General features: G+C 48.4%; 1 protein-coding gene across 1 annotated transcript in view; it reads left to right on the top strand.

The window, feature by feature from the left end:
• The window catches only part of LOC127224777 (whirlin-like), an 83701-nt gene that overhangs the window by 17271 nt on the left and 51144 nt on the right, over positions 1-15286 (top strand). Inside the window, 2 exon segments of the mRNA XM_051187960.1 lie at positions 8226-8453; positions 9644-9645. Coding sequence (XP_051043917.1) covers positions 8226-8453; positions 9644-9645 — 230 coding nt within the window.

The following is a 15286-nucleotide window of genomic DNA, read 5'->3' as shown; positions in this document are numbered from 1 at the left end:
TTTCTCCATCTACCTGTCTCTGCTCCCCAACTACCTACCCTCTACACTGCCAAGTGCTGGGACTACAGACATACTCCTGGCTTTTATATAGGTGCCAGAGAGCCACACTCATGTCCTTATGCTTGTATAACAAGCACTTTATCTACTGAGCCACCCACCTAAATAGATATTGGCTCATTGAACCGTCTGAGACATGGTACCACTGTTGTTCAGCATGAGGCCTCAGCATGAGGCCCAGGAAGCTGGGTATAGATGGGTGACTTGCCACAGGCTACAAGTAGCAAAGCTAGGACAGATTCCTAAGGAGTCTCTGAAGGCGTGGCTCTTGCTGCTCTTTCTGTTGGTGTGGTCATGCTTCACATGAGTCCAAGTGTTCTGTGCTTTCACTGTATGGAGATCTATAGGCTGGTGACCTCAGTCTGTGACTTCAAGTGTGATATATTTCTCTGTCATGTCCTAATTTGAACAGGTTCCTGAGAGCTGTCACTATAGAAAGCTCTTTAAATATCATGATAGATGAGTGGATAGATAGATAGCTGGTAAATGGGTGGACAAAAGAATGGGTGGATGGAAGGCTGGATAGATGGGTGGATAGAAGAATGAATGAATAGACAGGCGGATGAATGGATGGGTGGGTGGATGATGGGTGGATGGACATGTGTGTTGTAGGTATACTCGCCCATGTGTATACATGTAGAGGTCAGAGGTTAGCATCTTTTGGGTGTCTCCCTCAATCTCTACCTTATTTTTTGAGACAGTGTCTCTTACTGCACTTGGCACTCTTTGATTCAGCGAGCCCTTCCTCCATCTTCCTGTCTCGGCTCCCTGACTACCTACCCTCCACCCTGCCCAGTGCTGAAACTGCATACATGCTCTTGGCTTTTATATAGATATTGAAGATAAGCAAGGCAAGATAATAGAGAAAACAGAACATGAAAATGCGCCTTCAGGTATTTTCCTTAAAAGCTGGGTGAACTTGACTTAGAACCTAGAGTGAGCTGCAACAGAAACACAGAAGCATGCTGGATGCCCTTGGAAGAGAGTCCGTCACAGTCTAGGAAGACTTCCAGAACTGATGGGACTTGGAAATAGTGAGGTGGAGAAGTAGGACCTACTACATGCCAGCTACTGTCTAGGTACTTTACATCATCATACTAACCCCAACTGTTTAGGCAGTCTACATTGTCAAACCAACCCCTACTGTTTAGGCAGTGTAAATTATCATACTAACTCCTACTGTCGAGGCAGAGTAAGTATGTTATTTTACTAACCCCTAATGTCTAGACAGTGTACATTGTCATACTAATCTTTTCAACAATTCCTTCTTGCAGAAACAGGCACAGGGAGGCTAGGTGGTTTGCTTAGCATCACAAAGCAAATTGTCAGCAGAGCTAGGAAACTAGGAACCTTTTCCAGTGTTTCTGAACCCTGGCTGAGGTGGGGTTAGGAAGAGTGGGCGTGCTTCATCCTCCCCTCCTTTCCAGACCACTAACATGGGTCTTAGAGGAGGTCTTCCTCAAAGTTAGAGTCCGCTCTCACAGGGAAGAGTCTGCTCCTTGAGGTCTGAGTCCTGAAACACCTCATCCTACCTTGGGTGTGGGAAAACTTTTTTTTCATTAATTGCCACCTGGTAGCCTTATACTCCTGTGGCCCTCTTTATGTCTGTGTCCATGCATGTATTTGAGCACAATCTATCCCTGTGTTGGCATGCCCCTTTAGTCCTGTACTGTGGCCATTCCAGGCTGTTCCTCTGTCCTCTACAGGGACTTGTGTTGTTCTCCTCTGCTGTGGAGGGGCATGAGTCGGCTCCAAAGAACTAAGAAAGGCGATTGGTCTCCTGGAAGCACCATGTGTGGTGACACGCAGGCATAATCCATATTCCCATTATCTTGACATGGGCCTGAATGGCAGTCTGGTGATGGATAGCACCACATCATCTGCTACTCAGGTTGGGACCACACTGATTTGCACTGGACAAGCACAGGGCAAACCCCTGGGTCTGGTTTTTCCAGTAGTGGGTGATGGCAACGGTGAGAACCTAGCACTCTGACAACTGCCTTTGCAGTGGGCTCCTCCACCCACAGAGGGAGTGGGATTGATGATCTTCAGCTTGCACCACAGAAACAGATGGACAGAGAAGCGTGGTGACTCACATGATGCAGACAGCTGGTGGGTAGTTGATTGATGCAGACAGTCTGGTCCCAGGGTCACTGTTGCACTGTTGTAGGGGAAGAGTGTTGATGTCAGCACACACACAGCTCATACCTGCCCCTTTTGAGAAAGTGTTTGCGCTTTTTACCTCTCCATTAGAGCAGTCATTCCCTAGCCTTCAGATGTCTGATAAACTCAATTTGGGGCCTGCTTCTGGCATGCCTGTGGTGCTTCCTCCATATGCCCTGGTGTGTGTGTGTGTGTGTGTGTGTGTGTGTGTGTGTGTGTGTGTGTGTGTGTGTGTGTGTTTTCTGAACCCCTCTTGCCCCCAGCTGGTAGGGATACCTCAATGTCCCAAGTTCACCAGGTTCAAGGGTAAGGGCCAGTGACATGGTAAGAACAGCAGCTAGCAGTTATGTTCACCCCCAGAGTTGAGGAAACTGGATATCCTGTAGTCTGTCTCTACATGTCCCCAAGGCCCTGACCTCTCTGTTGTCATGGATGACCACTCACTCTATGGCCCCAAATCAAAGTTCCTTTTGGACAGTACCTTACCAGTCCAACCTGCTTATTGCCAAATGGCAAAATGGAGGCCCAGCAAGGGCAGGGAGAAACCTCAGATTCCCTAACCGGAATGCACATGGCAGAGTCGGGCCTGGTTCTCTGTCTCACCAGCCTGAGGTCTTTGCAGTTTTCCCTGATGCCTGAGGCTGCAGGCTACCAGGTACACTCTGCCTGGCCTGGCATTCCTGTGAGTGGGTCCTTGCTGTCCCCAGATAGCCAGAACCACCAGGAGTCAAGGTAGCAGCAGCCTTGAGTCAGTGTGGAAGGCCAGAATAGTGGATGTCCCAGCTGTCCTTCAGAATGCACTCCTCTGTTTAATGACCCCTCTGAGATGAGCCATGGTGGAGACTGGGAGGTAGCAACTGGCTGTAACATCTTCCAGTAAGACATGCACCTCTAGTTAATTAAAGAGGGTGGTGTGGTAGGCATGCTCCTTCTAATTCCAGTGGGCCAAGGCTGCGTTTCAATCATGCTTGGCAGCTGGAAGTGCCAAGGAATCTTGTTTATTTCTGTTTTTCCAGAAAAATACAGAGAGCCACAGATGTTCTTGCCCTCCACAATCCCTGAAAGCCACATTTGTCCTGAAAGAAGAGTCAGCATCTGGCTGCAGAATGGTCGGAGGGATGTGGCTGGCAGCCCTACAGCCTTGCACTGAGGAATCTGGAGTTTACTAGAGCTGGGACTCCATGTCCTGAGCAGTGTCTTTTACCCTCGCCCGCTGTCCCTTCCCATCTCAGGTTTTTAGGCAGCCCTTCTATAAAACATTAGGGCAGGTAGCATGGGGACACTAGTGTGGGCACTCAAGGCCGAACCTCAGCAGCACCAGCAATGGTGTTCTCGTCAAAGGCATTAACCTCCCTCTTTCTCAAGGTTGCTGCCCGCCTATTTATAGAACTGACCAAGTGGAGTCGACCAGTTGCCTGTGAGAAAGAATACAAATGATGCTGATGCTCACTGCAGCAATTCTCTTCTTCCCTCGCTTTCCCTTCTGACTTCTCAGACAATGCTTTCCTGTGGATTCCTCTCCGTGGAGAGTCCCACAGGAGGTGGGAAGGGGCTCTGATGTCTGCTGAACACCTACTGGGTACAGACGCCCAGATTTCATATCCATAGTCCCACTTGTCCCATACCACCCCATCAAGGTGTGTCTCTCTCCCCATTCACACATATTGCTTTGAGAGGGCAAACCACCAGCCCAGTGCCTCTCAGTAGGCAAGTGCAACTTGACCCTTGTTGCTAGCCTGGCTGCATGATGATACCTCTGGTGGTTGTGATTTCTTGTGGGGTGCTTCTTATGTAATCATCCAGTCAGGCCAGTCAGTCATTTTTCAGGACCTACTGTGTGATAACCCAAGCTATGTCTCTCATTAGTCTGCAGGTATTGTGGGGACATATTTTATATCAGAGACAGTGTCTTACCTCATTCTCATTAGGTGCAGGTGTCATGAAGTCCTACTCTATGCCGAGTGATGTCTTGTCTATCAGCAGACTGCAGATGTCATTGAGGCCTAACATACTACCTGATGATGTCTTGCCCCTCAGCAAGGACAAACATCGTGAGGGCCCATTGTGTGAGCACTCATACCTTATTTTACCAGGCTATAACTGCTTTGAGGGCCTATTGTGTACCAGAAGCTGCTTTGTCTCCCCAGGCACAGCCTGTCACTTATCTGACCCAAGTGTTGTGAGACCCTACTGTGCACTTGGCAATACTTTGTCTTTTAAAACATAAGTATCATAAGCGCCTACTGTGCACAAGGTAGTACTTTGTCCCTTGACAGGCCTGGTACACAGTAGGTTCTTGGTTGGGGCTTACAGGGTGATTGTCCAGGCTCAATTTCATCATATGCCTAGGATGGGATGGAGGACTCCTGCTAGTCAGAACAGCACTGGACAGGGAAGCTTTACCCTTTTGGAACAGGAAGCAGCAGGCAGGGAAGAGGGTTCAGGAAGATGAAGGCACAGAGGATGTAGGCAACCTCTGCTTCTGCTGATCTCACCTGGACCCTCACCTGGACACTCACTTTCTGTTTTGCTGGAGCAGAAACACACCCTTCCATCCTGCACCTTCAACTTAACAAAGGTTTGATTTTCCCCACCATTCCATCAGGGGAGCCGTGGGGAATACTCAAGAACACTGTAAATCTTTCCCTGCTCATCATCTCATGAATCTTTCTAAGAAGAGTTTTGGAGAGCTGCCATACTCACTACCCCTCCACCAGGGCCTGGCATTTGCCTGTGGAGGGGGAGAGCTAGACCCTGCTCCCTGGGAGAGCCAGGGCCCCAAGCTGTCTGAAGGAAACCTCATCCCTCATCCCAATTGTTCCTTGAGAATTGTGGAGTTCATAGAGCTCAGAGAAGCAGATTGGGCTAACAGTTTAGTTCCCACAATTTAGGTGTTCTTATTTTCTTATATTGAAAGCTATGTGCTTTCATCATAGAACATTTGAAAAACACTGCAAAAAAGAAAAAAAGAAAGGCAAAATATCAGCCATGGACAATCCTACCCAGAGGGAGGTGCTGCTGGGCATTGATGCACTCTAATGTTTTGTTTTCTTGCATGATTTTTCACCCAACATAACTGAGATTGTGCTAGAAGCCATGATTTGTAGCCTGTCAACCCCACTTAGCATGAGAATACGTCATGTCCGTGACATTGCAAAGCCTCTGTCGGTGTACTCTTCCTGCAAGCATACAAGTCCAGGACCTGAAGAAACCTTCACAGAGTCAGACCAGCCCCAACTGTAGGGTGCATTGTCAGCTGGAGCTGCCTTAGTAGGACCATCACATAGTGGGTGGCTTACATTTCCTGAGGCTGGAGCCTGACACAGCATGTGGGTATGATCAGGTGACCTGCCAGACTTGCAAAGGGCCACGTTTCTTCCTGTGTCCTGTATAGAGGAAAGGAAGCAAGCAAGCTCTGGTATGGTTACCCACCCTTGGTGTAGAGCCATTGATTTAATCATGAAAACCCCATCCCCATGGCCTCGTTCCCCCTAAAGGCCCCATCCTCACATTCACTATAACAGTGTCTAAATCTGAGGGAAGTTACAAATTGGAACTCCTAACATGAGGTGTATTTGCTGTTAATCCAATACAAAGTGACTGTCTCCCAGAATCTATGCCTTCATCTCCATTACAGGTACATTGTGGGAAAGCAATATGACTGACCTCAGCTTCTACTCCAGCTCAAAGACTTTGACTTATTCCTTACTCCTTGTGTTTCTCCATCCTTATACTGGAAAACTGTACAGCAAAGATGGTATCTACACTTGAAATTAGTAGCTGTGTGAAAGGAACCCCTTACTGTGTATGCAAAACACTGAGTCCGTACCCTTCCTCACAGAAGCAGCAGATCCCTCTTCACCCATAATTGTAAGAATTGTTTGTAGGAAGAAATGAAGGACAAGAGTTTAGGCACCTCGACACGACACAGTTTACACACTTCAAGCTGAGGATTTTGTAGTTAAGGAATAGGAAAGGGGGTTGGGGAGTTTCATTAGGGGCAGAAAGGGGAAGTCAGCCTTTTTCCTTAAACAAGCTGTTATTGAAACTGCAGAATCTGTTGTCTCATTTACAACCACCTGGTGTCTGCAGTGGGGGCAGCTGTTTCTCTTATGCAATCTGCAAATGGCTGGCTTCCTGCAACTCTGAGCTCAGTCTATGGTTTTGGCTCTTCTTTTGTGTGTGTGTGGGGGAGGGGGGTCCTTTATCCGTGATAGGAGTTCATAGGGATTCCTTGAGATTGTACATGCCAGGTGTAGGTCGGAATCCTTGCCACATACAGGCTCCTGCTTGGTGCTAAGCTACTGTACTGTTACAGATGTGTCTGTTTTTGACTCTTATCTAATATTTTATTGGGGTCCTGAGACCACTATTAGGCTAGACAGTTTCACACATATTCAGCCTATATTCCTGTCCCTTAGAATCTGTAGCAACTTGGCAGCAGCATGTGTTGACGCTCAAGACCCTTTTGTAAAATGGCTAGTGAGATGTCTCAGTGGATGAAGGAGCTCTAAATCTGGGGACCAGAGCCTGATCCCCAGGACCCACCTGGTGGACATAGAAAGCCAACTCCCACAAGTTGTTCTCTGGCTTCCACACATGTGCCATGGTACATGTGTGTATACACATAAATACAAATAAATACATGTAAAAAGAACTTAAAATGGTATAGTATACCCATTGTAGACTTTAAATCATCTCCAGAGGACTATACCTAATGTAATGTAAGTGCTATGCAAGTAGCTGCTGCAATGTACTATTTAGGGAATGCTAATGGGGAACAGTCTGTATATGTTCAGGACGGGTTCAGACTTAAAAATAAATCCTCAAGTGTGTGTGTGTGTGTGTGTGTACATATATACACATGCACATGGAAGCCCAAATTTGGTATTTGATGTCTTTTTCGATGACCCTCCACTTTATTTATTGAGACAGGGTCTCTCAGTTCTTTCTAGAGTTTGTGAGTCAGCAAGTTTAGTTAGCCAACTTGCCCTGGGGATCCTGTCCCTGCTTCCCAACTGCTGGGATCATAAGAGGTTGCTCTGTCAGCCTGACTTGAGGGTCCTTGGGATCTAATGTCATGTGCATGACAAATGTTTTTAACCACTGAGCCACCTGTCCCCCAGGCCCCTGGGTGCATTAAAACAAAACAAAAGTAAAAACACTTTTGTTCTGAGGCTGAGTGAATCTGTGGGTGTGAAACTATGTGTAGAGAGGGCTGACTGTCCTTAAACTCCATGACTCTGATTTAGAGTGACAGTAATGAAATCCAGAGGAGGCACCCAAAGAGTCACCTACATACACATCAAATTGTGATACATATGTGATACTATCTGGTTTATTGGGGTCCAGTCACATAGGAACTCTGAGGTACCCACATTCCAGACTGCAGAAGGTGAGCAGGTGCTTAGCATAACCACACTGTGCACAGGCGGTGTCCAACAGGGAGACCCTAGAGCTACATTCCAAAGCCAAGGTCTCCAACACCAGTGCCGGGCCAGTCCTGCATGCAGGCGTTGCAGGGACAGCAGCCTCAGGCCTGCTCAGTTCACTGTCCTCTGCACAGATATCTTGGGAGATGACTTTGTATTTGGACCACTTGAAATAGTGTGGGATAGATGTTCCATTTTTTTACATGCCAACACTAAGGGTTTGGGGGCGGGTGGGGTTTGGACCACTTGAAATAGTGTGGGATAGATGCTCCGTTTTTTTTACATGCCAACACTAAGGGTTTGGGGGCGGGTGGGGTTTGGACCACTTGAAATAGTGTGGGATAGATGCTCCGTTTTTTTACATGCCAACACTAAGGGTTTGGGGGCGGGTGGGGTTTGGACCACTTGAAATAGTGTGGGATAGATGCTCCGTTTTTTTACATGCCAACACTAAGGGTTTGGGGGGCGGGTGGCGGGGGCTCCTCCTCCATGTGTGGACTCTTAATAGGAGGTGAATTAATGGCCAAGTGGGAGTGCCCCCTTCCTTCTAAATTTGTGTCGCTCTCTCTTCAGGCTCTCAAGGGCTCCAAGAAGCTTGTGCTGTCTGTGTACTCAGCTGGGCGTATCCCCGGAGGCTATGTCACCAACCACATCTACACCTGGGTGGACCCACAGGGTCGCAGCACATCCCCTCCCTCCAGCCTGACCCAGCCCCATGGCAGCACCCTGAGACAGCATGAGAGTGACCGGAGGAGTGCCCTACACCTCCTGCAGAGTGGAGACGAGAAAAAGGTGAGATCTGTCTAAGTGGGTAGACTTGGAGGGGCCTTGGGTTTCCAAGCTTCTTGTATACTCGAGAGCTCCCTCAAGGATAGAAGGAGGGACCCAGGCTTTGTTATTTTTTATTTCCTCAGGTTTGGTCTTCCTGGCTTCTGCTTGTGACCTCTAAGCTATGTGTTGCCTTCTAGGATTAGCTGCTGCCACAAAGTAGTACAAATACTGTGGCTTACTATGAATCTTTCTCTCACAGCAAGATAGAGGGGACCTTCAGGGCTGGTATACAGCTCTGCACTAGGGCTTATTCAGGCATGTGGATCCCCGCCATCCACTGGCTCCTAGGGGTAGTCACTTCTAGTAGTTGAATCTAGGCCACAGTAGGCCCCTGCTTTAGCACCCAGGACAGGGGAAGAAAGTTGGGATATGTCTTTACACGTGAACTTTATATGCATTGAATTCTTCAGGGTCCAGATCCAGGCACTGACTATGCACAGTCTGCATCATGATTCTAGAAGAGTCTTAGACAGTGGGGGGTCTTGGGCTGTAAATAGCAGAAACCAACTTGATTGACTCTGGAATTTGAGAATGTACTTGAAGGGTGTGAGCAATCCAAGAACCGGAGCCGAGAAACTCAGGGTGCATCTGCAGAAGGATGCCCACCACAATTACACCATATCCTTCCCTTCCAGTCTTCTATTTCAGGGTAGGGACCATCTTTTTGGCTGGCAGGATATCTTGAACCTTGATTGACAGGACCACTAGCCCTCTAGCTGGTGGGGAAAGGGGTTCTGTAGCCGGAAGAAAGCCAGGCATCAGCAAAATTCTTCTATAAAGCCTTCTTCCTCCTTCAGAAAGTGAGCTATTTCCTACAGGGAAGAATGGGGGGAAATGATTGAAATGGGCCCCCTGACACCTTAGCCTCTCTGGGTGTTGTTTGCATGGTTCTGTTTGCATTATCACCCTGTGTTCTTCTGGGATCAAGAATAACTGTCACTACCACCTGCCAGCATCTCTCTTCTGTTTTAGGATCTTGATCCTTACAGACAGGAGACCACATAGCATGGGGTCTAAAGCCAAGCTCCTTCCTCCGCAGACTCCCTCTCAGTTCTTGTCTTCCTGTCGATAAGACCATAACATTTACTTAAAGTGGTTTGTGTTCTTTGATCAAACATCAATATGAGGGACACAGAGAGATTTCATTGGCTTGTGGGGAGGTGTTGGTGTCTGGGAAACTAGCTGCTGTGCACAGGATGGCAGCCAGCAGTCAGGCCTTCATGCCTCCCTACCAGGCACATGCACTTTAGGCCACCCCAAGGGGAGAGTTATCAGTCAGTCACCTGAGTTATGGTCAAAGCCAGCTTTGCAGCAATAGGCACAGAACCCACTTTTTATTTTCTGAAACTGCTGTCCTGGGCAGAACCTGAGTTCAGAGCTGAGATTGCTATAATTTTGGCTGGTCCCAAATTCATGGGCATCAGAGGGGCAGCCTACAAAAAGAATTTAGAAGGCGCATCCCAGAGATAGGGAAAATGCAAACTCCACAGGAAGCAGGGTCTACCCCAGTGACAGCCCAGGAGTCTGCCACAGGCGACACAGCTGAGTGTGTCACAGGGTTACAAGGGACCACACCAGTGTAGCAGGAACAGTTCAAGTGGTAGTTCTGCTGCTGGTGAGCTGTGACCTTGGACAGGTTGTATAACCTGTCTGAACCGGGCTTCCTCCTCTGACACCCCCGTGGAATCTCCATGGTAATGAGGTTCTAGTTTGAGCCCTAATTCTTCCTCAGTCCTCGGTGGATGTCATGATGGGAATTACTTGAGTGCAAGTGATATAACTTTGCCTAGAAGTGACATGGAGGCTCAGTCTTTGCTCCATAGCTAATCTGAATTTGGTTGGAGCATCCTCACAGGCATGCTGTTCTGTGAAGCCACCCAGAGAAGAGCTGGTAGCATCCTTGTGGTGGCTTTTAAGAAGCAGCCCTCATCGTGGCCCCCGACCTCTAGGGATGGAAAATACCTCCTAGACCCTGCCAGTCCCATGTCACTCCTAAATAGGGACATGCAGCCAAAGCCAACAGGTCTCTCAGCCTTTGGGGGCAGTGACAGTTAATATTGACTGTCAGCTTGACAAGATTACAAAAGACAAGCATCTAGGTGTATTGGTGAGAGATTGTCTAGATTATGTTAACTGAGTTTGGAACTGTCACCCTAAATGTGAGAGGTACCATTCAATGGGCTGGAGTCCTAGACTACACAAAAAAGAAAAAGCCACCTGAGTGCCACCGTTCACCTCCCTCATGTGACCAGCTCCCTCACTCTCCTGTTGCCATGGCTTCTCCACCATGATGGACCTTGTCCTCACACTGAACCAAACAAAGCCTCCCTTCCTTAGGTTGCCTTGCCAGATATTTTGTCATAGCAACATTCAAAGCAACTAACACTGGGAAGGTGGGTGGAGACCATTTTTTTTCTCCCTCTCTTCTGGTGCTCTCCCTGGCCTCGCATCTGTCTTGAGAATCTGAGAAATCATAGAGGTCTAGGGACCAAACCCAGGTTCTCTGCAAGTGTAACAAGTGCTCTTAACTGCTGAGTCTCCTCCAGCCCCTCTACCTTTACTTTTTTAAATACTGGGATTTTAGGTGTACACCTATAATCTGTTTTGATGTTTTATCAGCATATATTAATTCTGTATAATAGTGGGTTTCACTATGACATTTCATACATCATACAAATACGTACATGATGTATTTTGACCATATTTATCTCTCTAACCCTCTCTTGTACCCCCTCCCACTTTTACTAGTTCCTTTTCTCTGCCCAGCTAGCCCCAACTCTGCATGCCCCTGTGGAGGCTCTAGGTTTCTCTGACTGAATCTGGAGCTCGCTGTTTCTGCTTCGTGTTAGACTAACTGGCCAGCAGGCTTCCTGAACCCTTCTGTCCCTGCCGTTCCCGAGCTCTGGAGTTACAGGCACACACCACCACACCTAGCTTTTCACATGGGTGCTGGGTATCAGCACTTGGGACCTCCTGCTTGCACAGCAAAGGCTTCAGCCACCAAGTCATCTCCTGTGCCCCTGATTTGAGTTGTAAGGATGGGATTTCATGTAGCCCAGGCTGGCTGTGGCTTTCAACCTACAGGTGTGTGCCACATACCTGGCTCAATGTTTATTTCTTTTATTAAAGGAACTGTTGTACCATTTTCCACAGCAGCTGTGCTGTTTTATTCCATCCACAGCGCACAAGGACCGAGTGTCTCTTCTCTGTTTGTGAGCAATCAGTCATCCTAACACAGGTCAGCCTTTTCCTCATCTGTCTTCACCATGGACCTTTGTGTGACACCTTAGCTGAGTGATGACAGTGCTGGAGGTCACAGCTGGGACACAACAGAGTTTAAGCAAGGCCAGGCTGTCCCTTTCCAAGCCTCCCATTCTAGCTAGCACACCATTCCACTACTCCAGTGTGAGGCGGCACATTTAGGATGCCTCTGAAGAACCTTTCCGGACACATTGCCTGAGGTGCGTTAAAGGACAGGGAAGGGTGCTTTCCTCTTCACCTGGAGGTGAAGGCAGGATTCCTAGAAGAGGCAGAAGGGGCTGGCCTTGAGAGGGAGCTGAAGGCAAAGGGGACAGGTGATAGTGACATAGAAGTTTGGAAGAACAAGACAGGCCCTGAGTGGTGTGTTTGGTTGTGCAGCCATGTACTGTGATACAGGCTGTGAGTGTTGGTGTGTGAGGGTGCTTTCATGCAGGACATAGACCATAGGGGGAGATGAAAAGAATGGATTCCACATTTGCAGAGGACCTTGGCAAGGTCCTGGAAATGAAAGGGATCACACTCTTAAAGGGAAGGGATTGGTTAAGAGCAAGTTGGAAGAGTCCTGGAGCCAGTGAGGATGGGGCTGGTTGTAGCCAAGATGGAAACAAATTTATAGGAGGAAGTTCCCTGTCTCTGTTTGGATAGCTCACCATGCTCGCCCCATGCGTGTGCCCAGGGTGAGAGAGTCCCTGCACTGAGCATGACTGCATCTTAGAAACAGCTTGCAGTGAAACTGCCATGCGAAGCCCTGGCCTGAAATGTTGTTTGGACTGGGAGAAGGCCGAGCAGGGAGGCAGCTGGGTGGGAGGGAGAGCGCGTGTTGCTGGGGCTCTCAGAATGAAAGGGCAGGAGGCTTGCAGACCCTCCATGGGGAAGCAGGTTGGGCTAGAGACTCTGTTCCTGTGTTCTGTGTGTAAAAGTTTGACCTTAGCTCAGTTGTAGCAGTCCCAGAGACTGGGGTTCTACAAAGATCTTCCTTACTGCTGGTGCACACATGTCATAATGCTGTTTCCGTTTTTTGTTTGAGAGAGGCCATTCTTCTGCTGATGGACATCTGCCTGCTGGCTGGCTGTTTACCCCAGCCACAGCTTCAGGATTGCAGTGGGGTGTTGTGGAATCGTTTGGCTCAAAGGCCAGAGCTATGTGGTTCTTGCAGATGGTGTCATTAGTATTGATGAGTGCATGGAGGCAAGCAGGGGCAGAGTGCATTGCCCCAGGGCACACTGCTGGTAAATGGCTGAGGAGGCCTCACTTTCCAATTTGTCTTTAACTATTCAGTATCCCCTGGCTCTGGCCTTGGAGCTGGCCTCTGCACAGCCATAGACATTGAGCTGCACTGCTCATGACACCAAGTGTCTTCATTGTAGTCTCACAGTATGGCTTCTTTCTGAGATGAGGCCGTTAAAACCTGCCACAACTCAAGGTTCTTCATAGACAGAAGCAGGACCAGCCAGCCTGGTCCCAAAGGAGCAGCAGCTTCAACTTCAGCAGCAGCAGGTTGAAACTTGCTTCTAGAACTTTCTATTACTGACTTGAAACAAACCTGAGTGAACCACCTAAGTGCCCTTGTACATGACTTGGGGACCTTCCCACCAGCCTGTATCAAGAATAGCCATGCATATAAGCTCAGAGTGCTGTGCGGGGGATGTGGCAATTCATTTTAATAATAGCATACTGATCAAATGCCTCTGATGGGCCCCAAACCACCCTGGGTATTACGGACACCTCTGTGAAGTACAAAGATGGCCATTATCCAGGAGGGTGACCCTCCAGTATGTGGGCCTGCTGCACAAGTATTGGAACAAATGGTGTGTAGCATGTTATAATACGGGGGTGGGTTCACCAAAGAAGGGCTCAACACACAGTGGGGTGGCTTTAGAAAGGGCAGAGAAGGTTCCATTAAGAGGTAATAGGTGTGTTGCCATCCTGTGGGTAGATGATTCTCAAGGGGCTGTTTTAAAGTTAAAGAAGATGGAGGCAAAAAAAAAAAAAAAAAAAAAAAAAAACCATTCACCATATGCAAAGCCTTAACATTCCTCGTTAAGGAAGAGAAGCTTAGAGCAGAAGAGGGACAAGATCCATGTTAGATGCCAGGCTGATGTCGGGGTACAGGGGGATGGAGGATCTGAGAATCCTAGCCCTCACCACAGCTCTGAAGAATGGAATGCATTAAGAATGCTTTGGGCTGCAGATAACTGACACTCTTGGGTCACAGGAACTTATACATGAAGCGTGCTTATTGCTCAGTGGCACTGACCAGGTAGTCAACTAGGCAGCTTAGTCTGGAGCTGAGTGTTCCTTTCCTCTCACTGTTGGCTTTTACCTCAGGCTTGTTGCTTCATGACTACAAGTCTGCATCCATTGCTGCTGCCATCATAGCCCCTCACGGCTGTGTCCTGAGGAAGCACCCCCAGTCTCTACTTTTTAGAATAAATGATTTTTCTGAGAATCGCTACCAGATAGCCATTACAATGCTTCTTAGCTAAAACTGACTCAGGACCAACCTCCTAGGTACCCTGACAGGGGAAACAAGGAGCTTTGGAGCTGCCAGAGGGAAGATACTGACTTCTGGGAAACTCCCCTTGATCTCTGGACTCAACACAAGACATGACAGGGGATGGCCTCTGGCTGGGCCACCAGTAGCACATGCCCCAGGCAGTTGGTATGATTCCCATTTTGCCTGTGGAGAACATGAAGATAGAGAAGTAATGAGGCTTGTCCCCAGGTGCCCAGCAGTGGAGGACAAGACCTGGACTGAACTCAGGCCTGTGTGGATCATGGCTCCATCATTTTGCAACCCAATGAGAACTAAGCCTCAGTTTCCTTCTCTAGAAAGTGAGACTGGTGACAGAAACCAAGAGTGACATTAATGGAGGAACTGTATTGCAACCTGAGCACCATCTCCACAGCGACAAGAGACAAGTCTGGTGACTCCAGGAGTGATTTGTTCCTGATCTAGTAAATGCATCATGGCAGCGGTGTTCTTCCTGCTTGGCAAGAACACCCTCATTTTCCCCATAAATGAATTCTGTTCATGTCAAACACTGGTTGCATTTCCAGCATGTGATGGAGGCAGATAACCTTGTGGTTGGTAGAATTTTATTATATTTCTGTGATCAAAATTCCATTCTGGTCTAATGTGAATGATCTGTTGGGGGAATCAAGGAGATGGGAGGTGCCCTGTTTTCATCTCTGGGATTCAGGGAGGCTTGCTTCAGGTACCTGCTGCTGTCCTAGTGTCCTGGGCTTGGGTGCCTAGTCTTAACAGCATATCTCTTCCCTGCCTGTGGAATCTTCACATCCTTGTGCCTGGGAGCTGCAAGGGCCTGCCTGGTGAGGCAGGTGCCTAGGTGTAGGGGTGGGGTCTCTGCTGTGCCTATGCCCTGAAGGCACAGCTGGAATGGTTCTGTCCTGCTGGGGAGCAGTCTTGAGGCTGAAGCTATCTGCTCACCCCAGTCATCCTCACCCTTACTGCTGATTGAAGCCCACCTCTGTATTTCGTCTCATCTTATAGGGGTCCCCAGAAGTTGACCTGGCTTCTC

This window comes from Phodopus roborovskii, unplaced genomic scaffold (assembly GCF_943737965.1).
Source record: "Phodopus roborovskii unplaced genomic scaffold, PHOROB, whole genome shotgun sequence".
NCBI lineage: Eukaryota > Metazoa > Chordata > Mammalia > Rodentia > Cricetidae > Phodopus > Phodopus roborovskii.
This window is presented reverse-complemented; position numbering and strand designations above follow the sequence as displayed.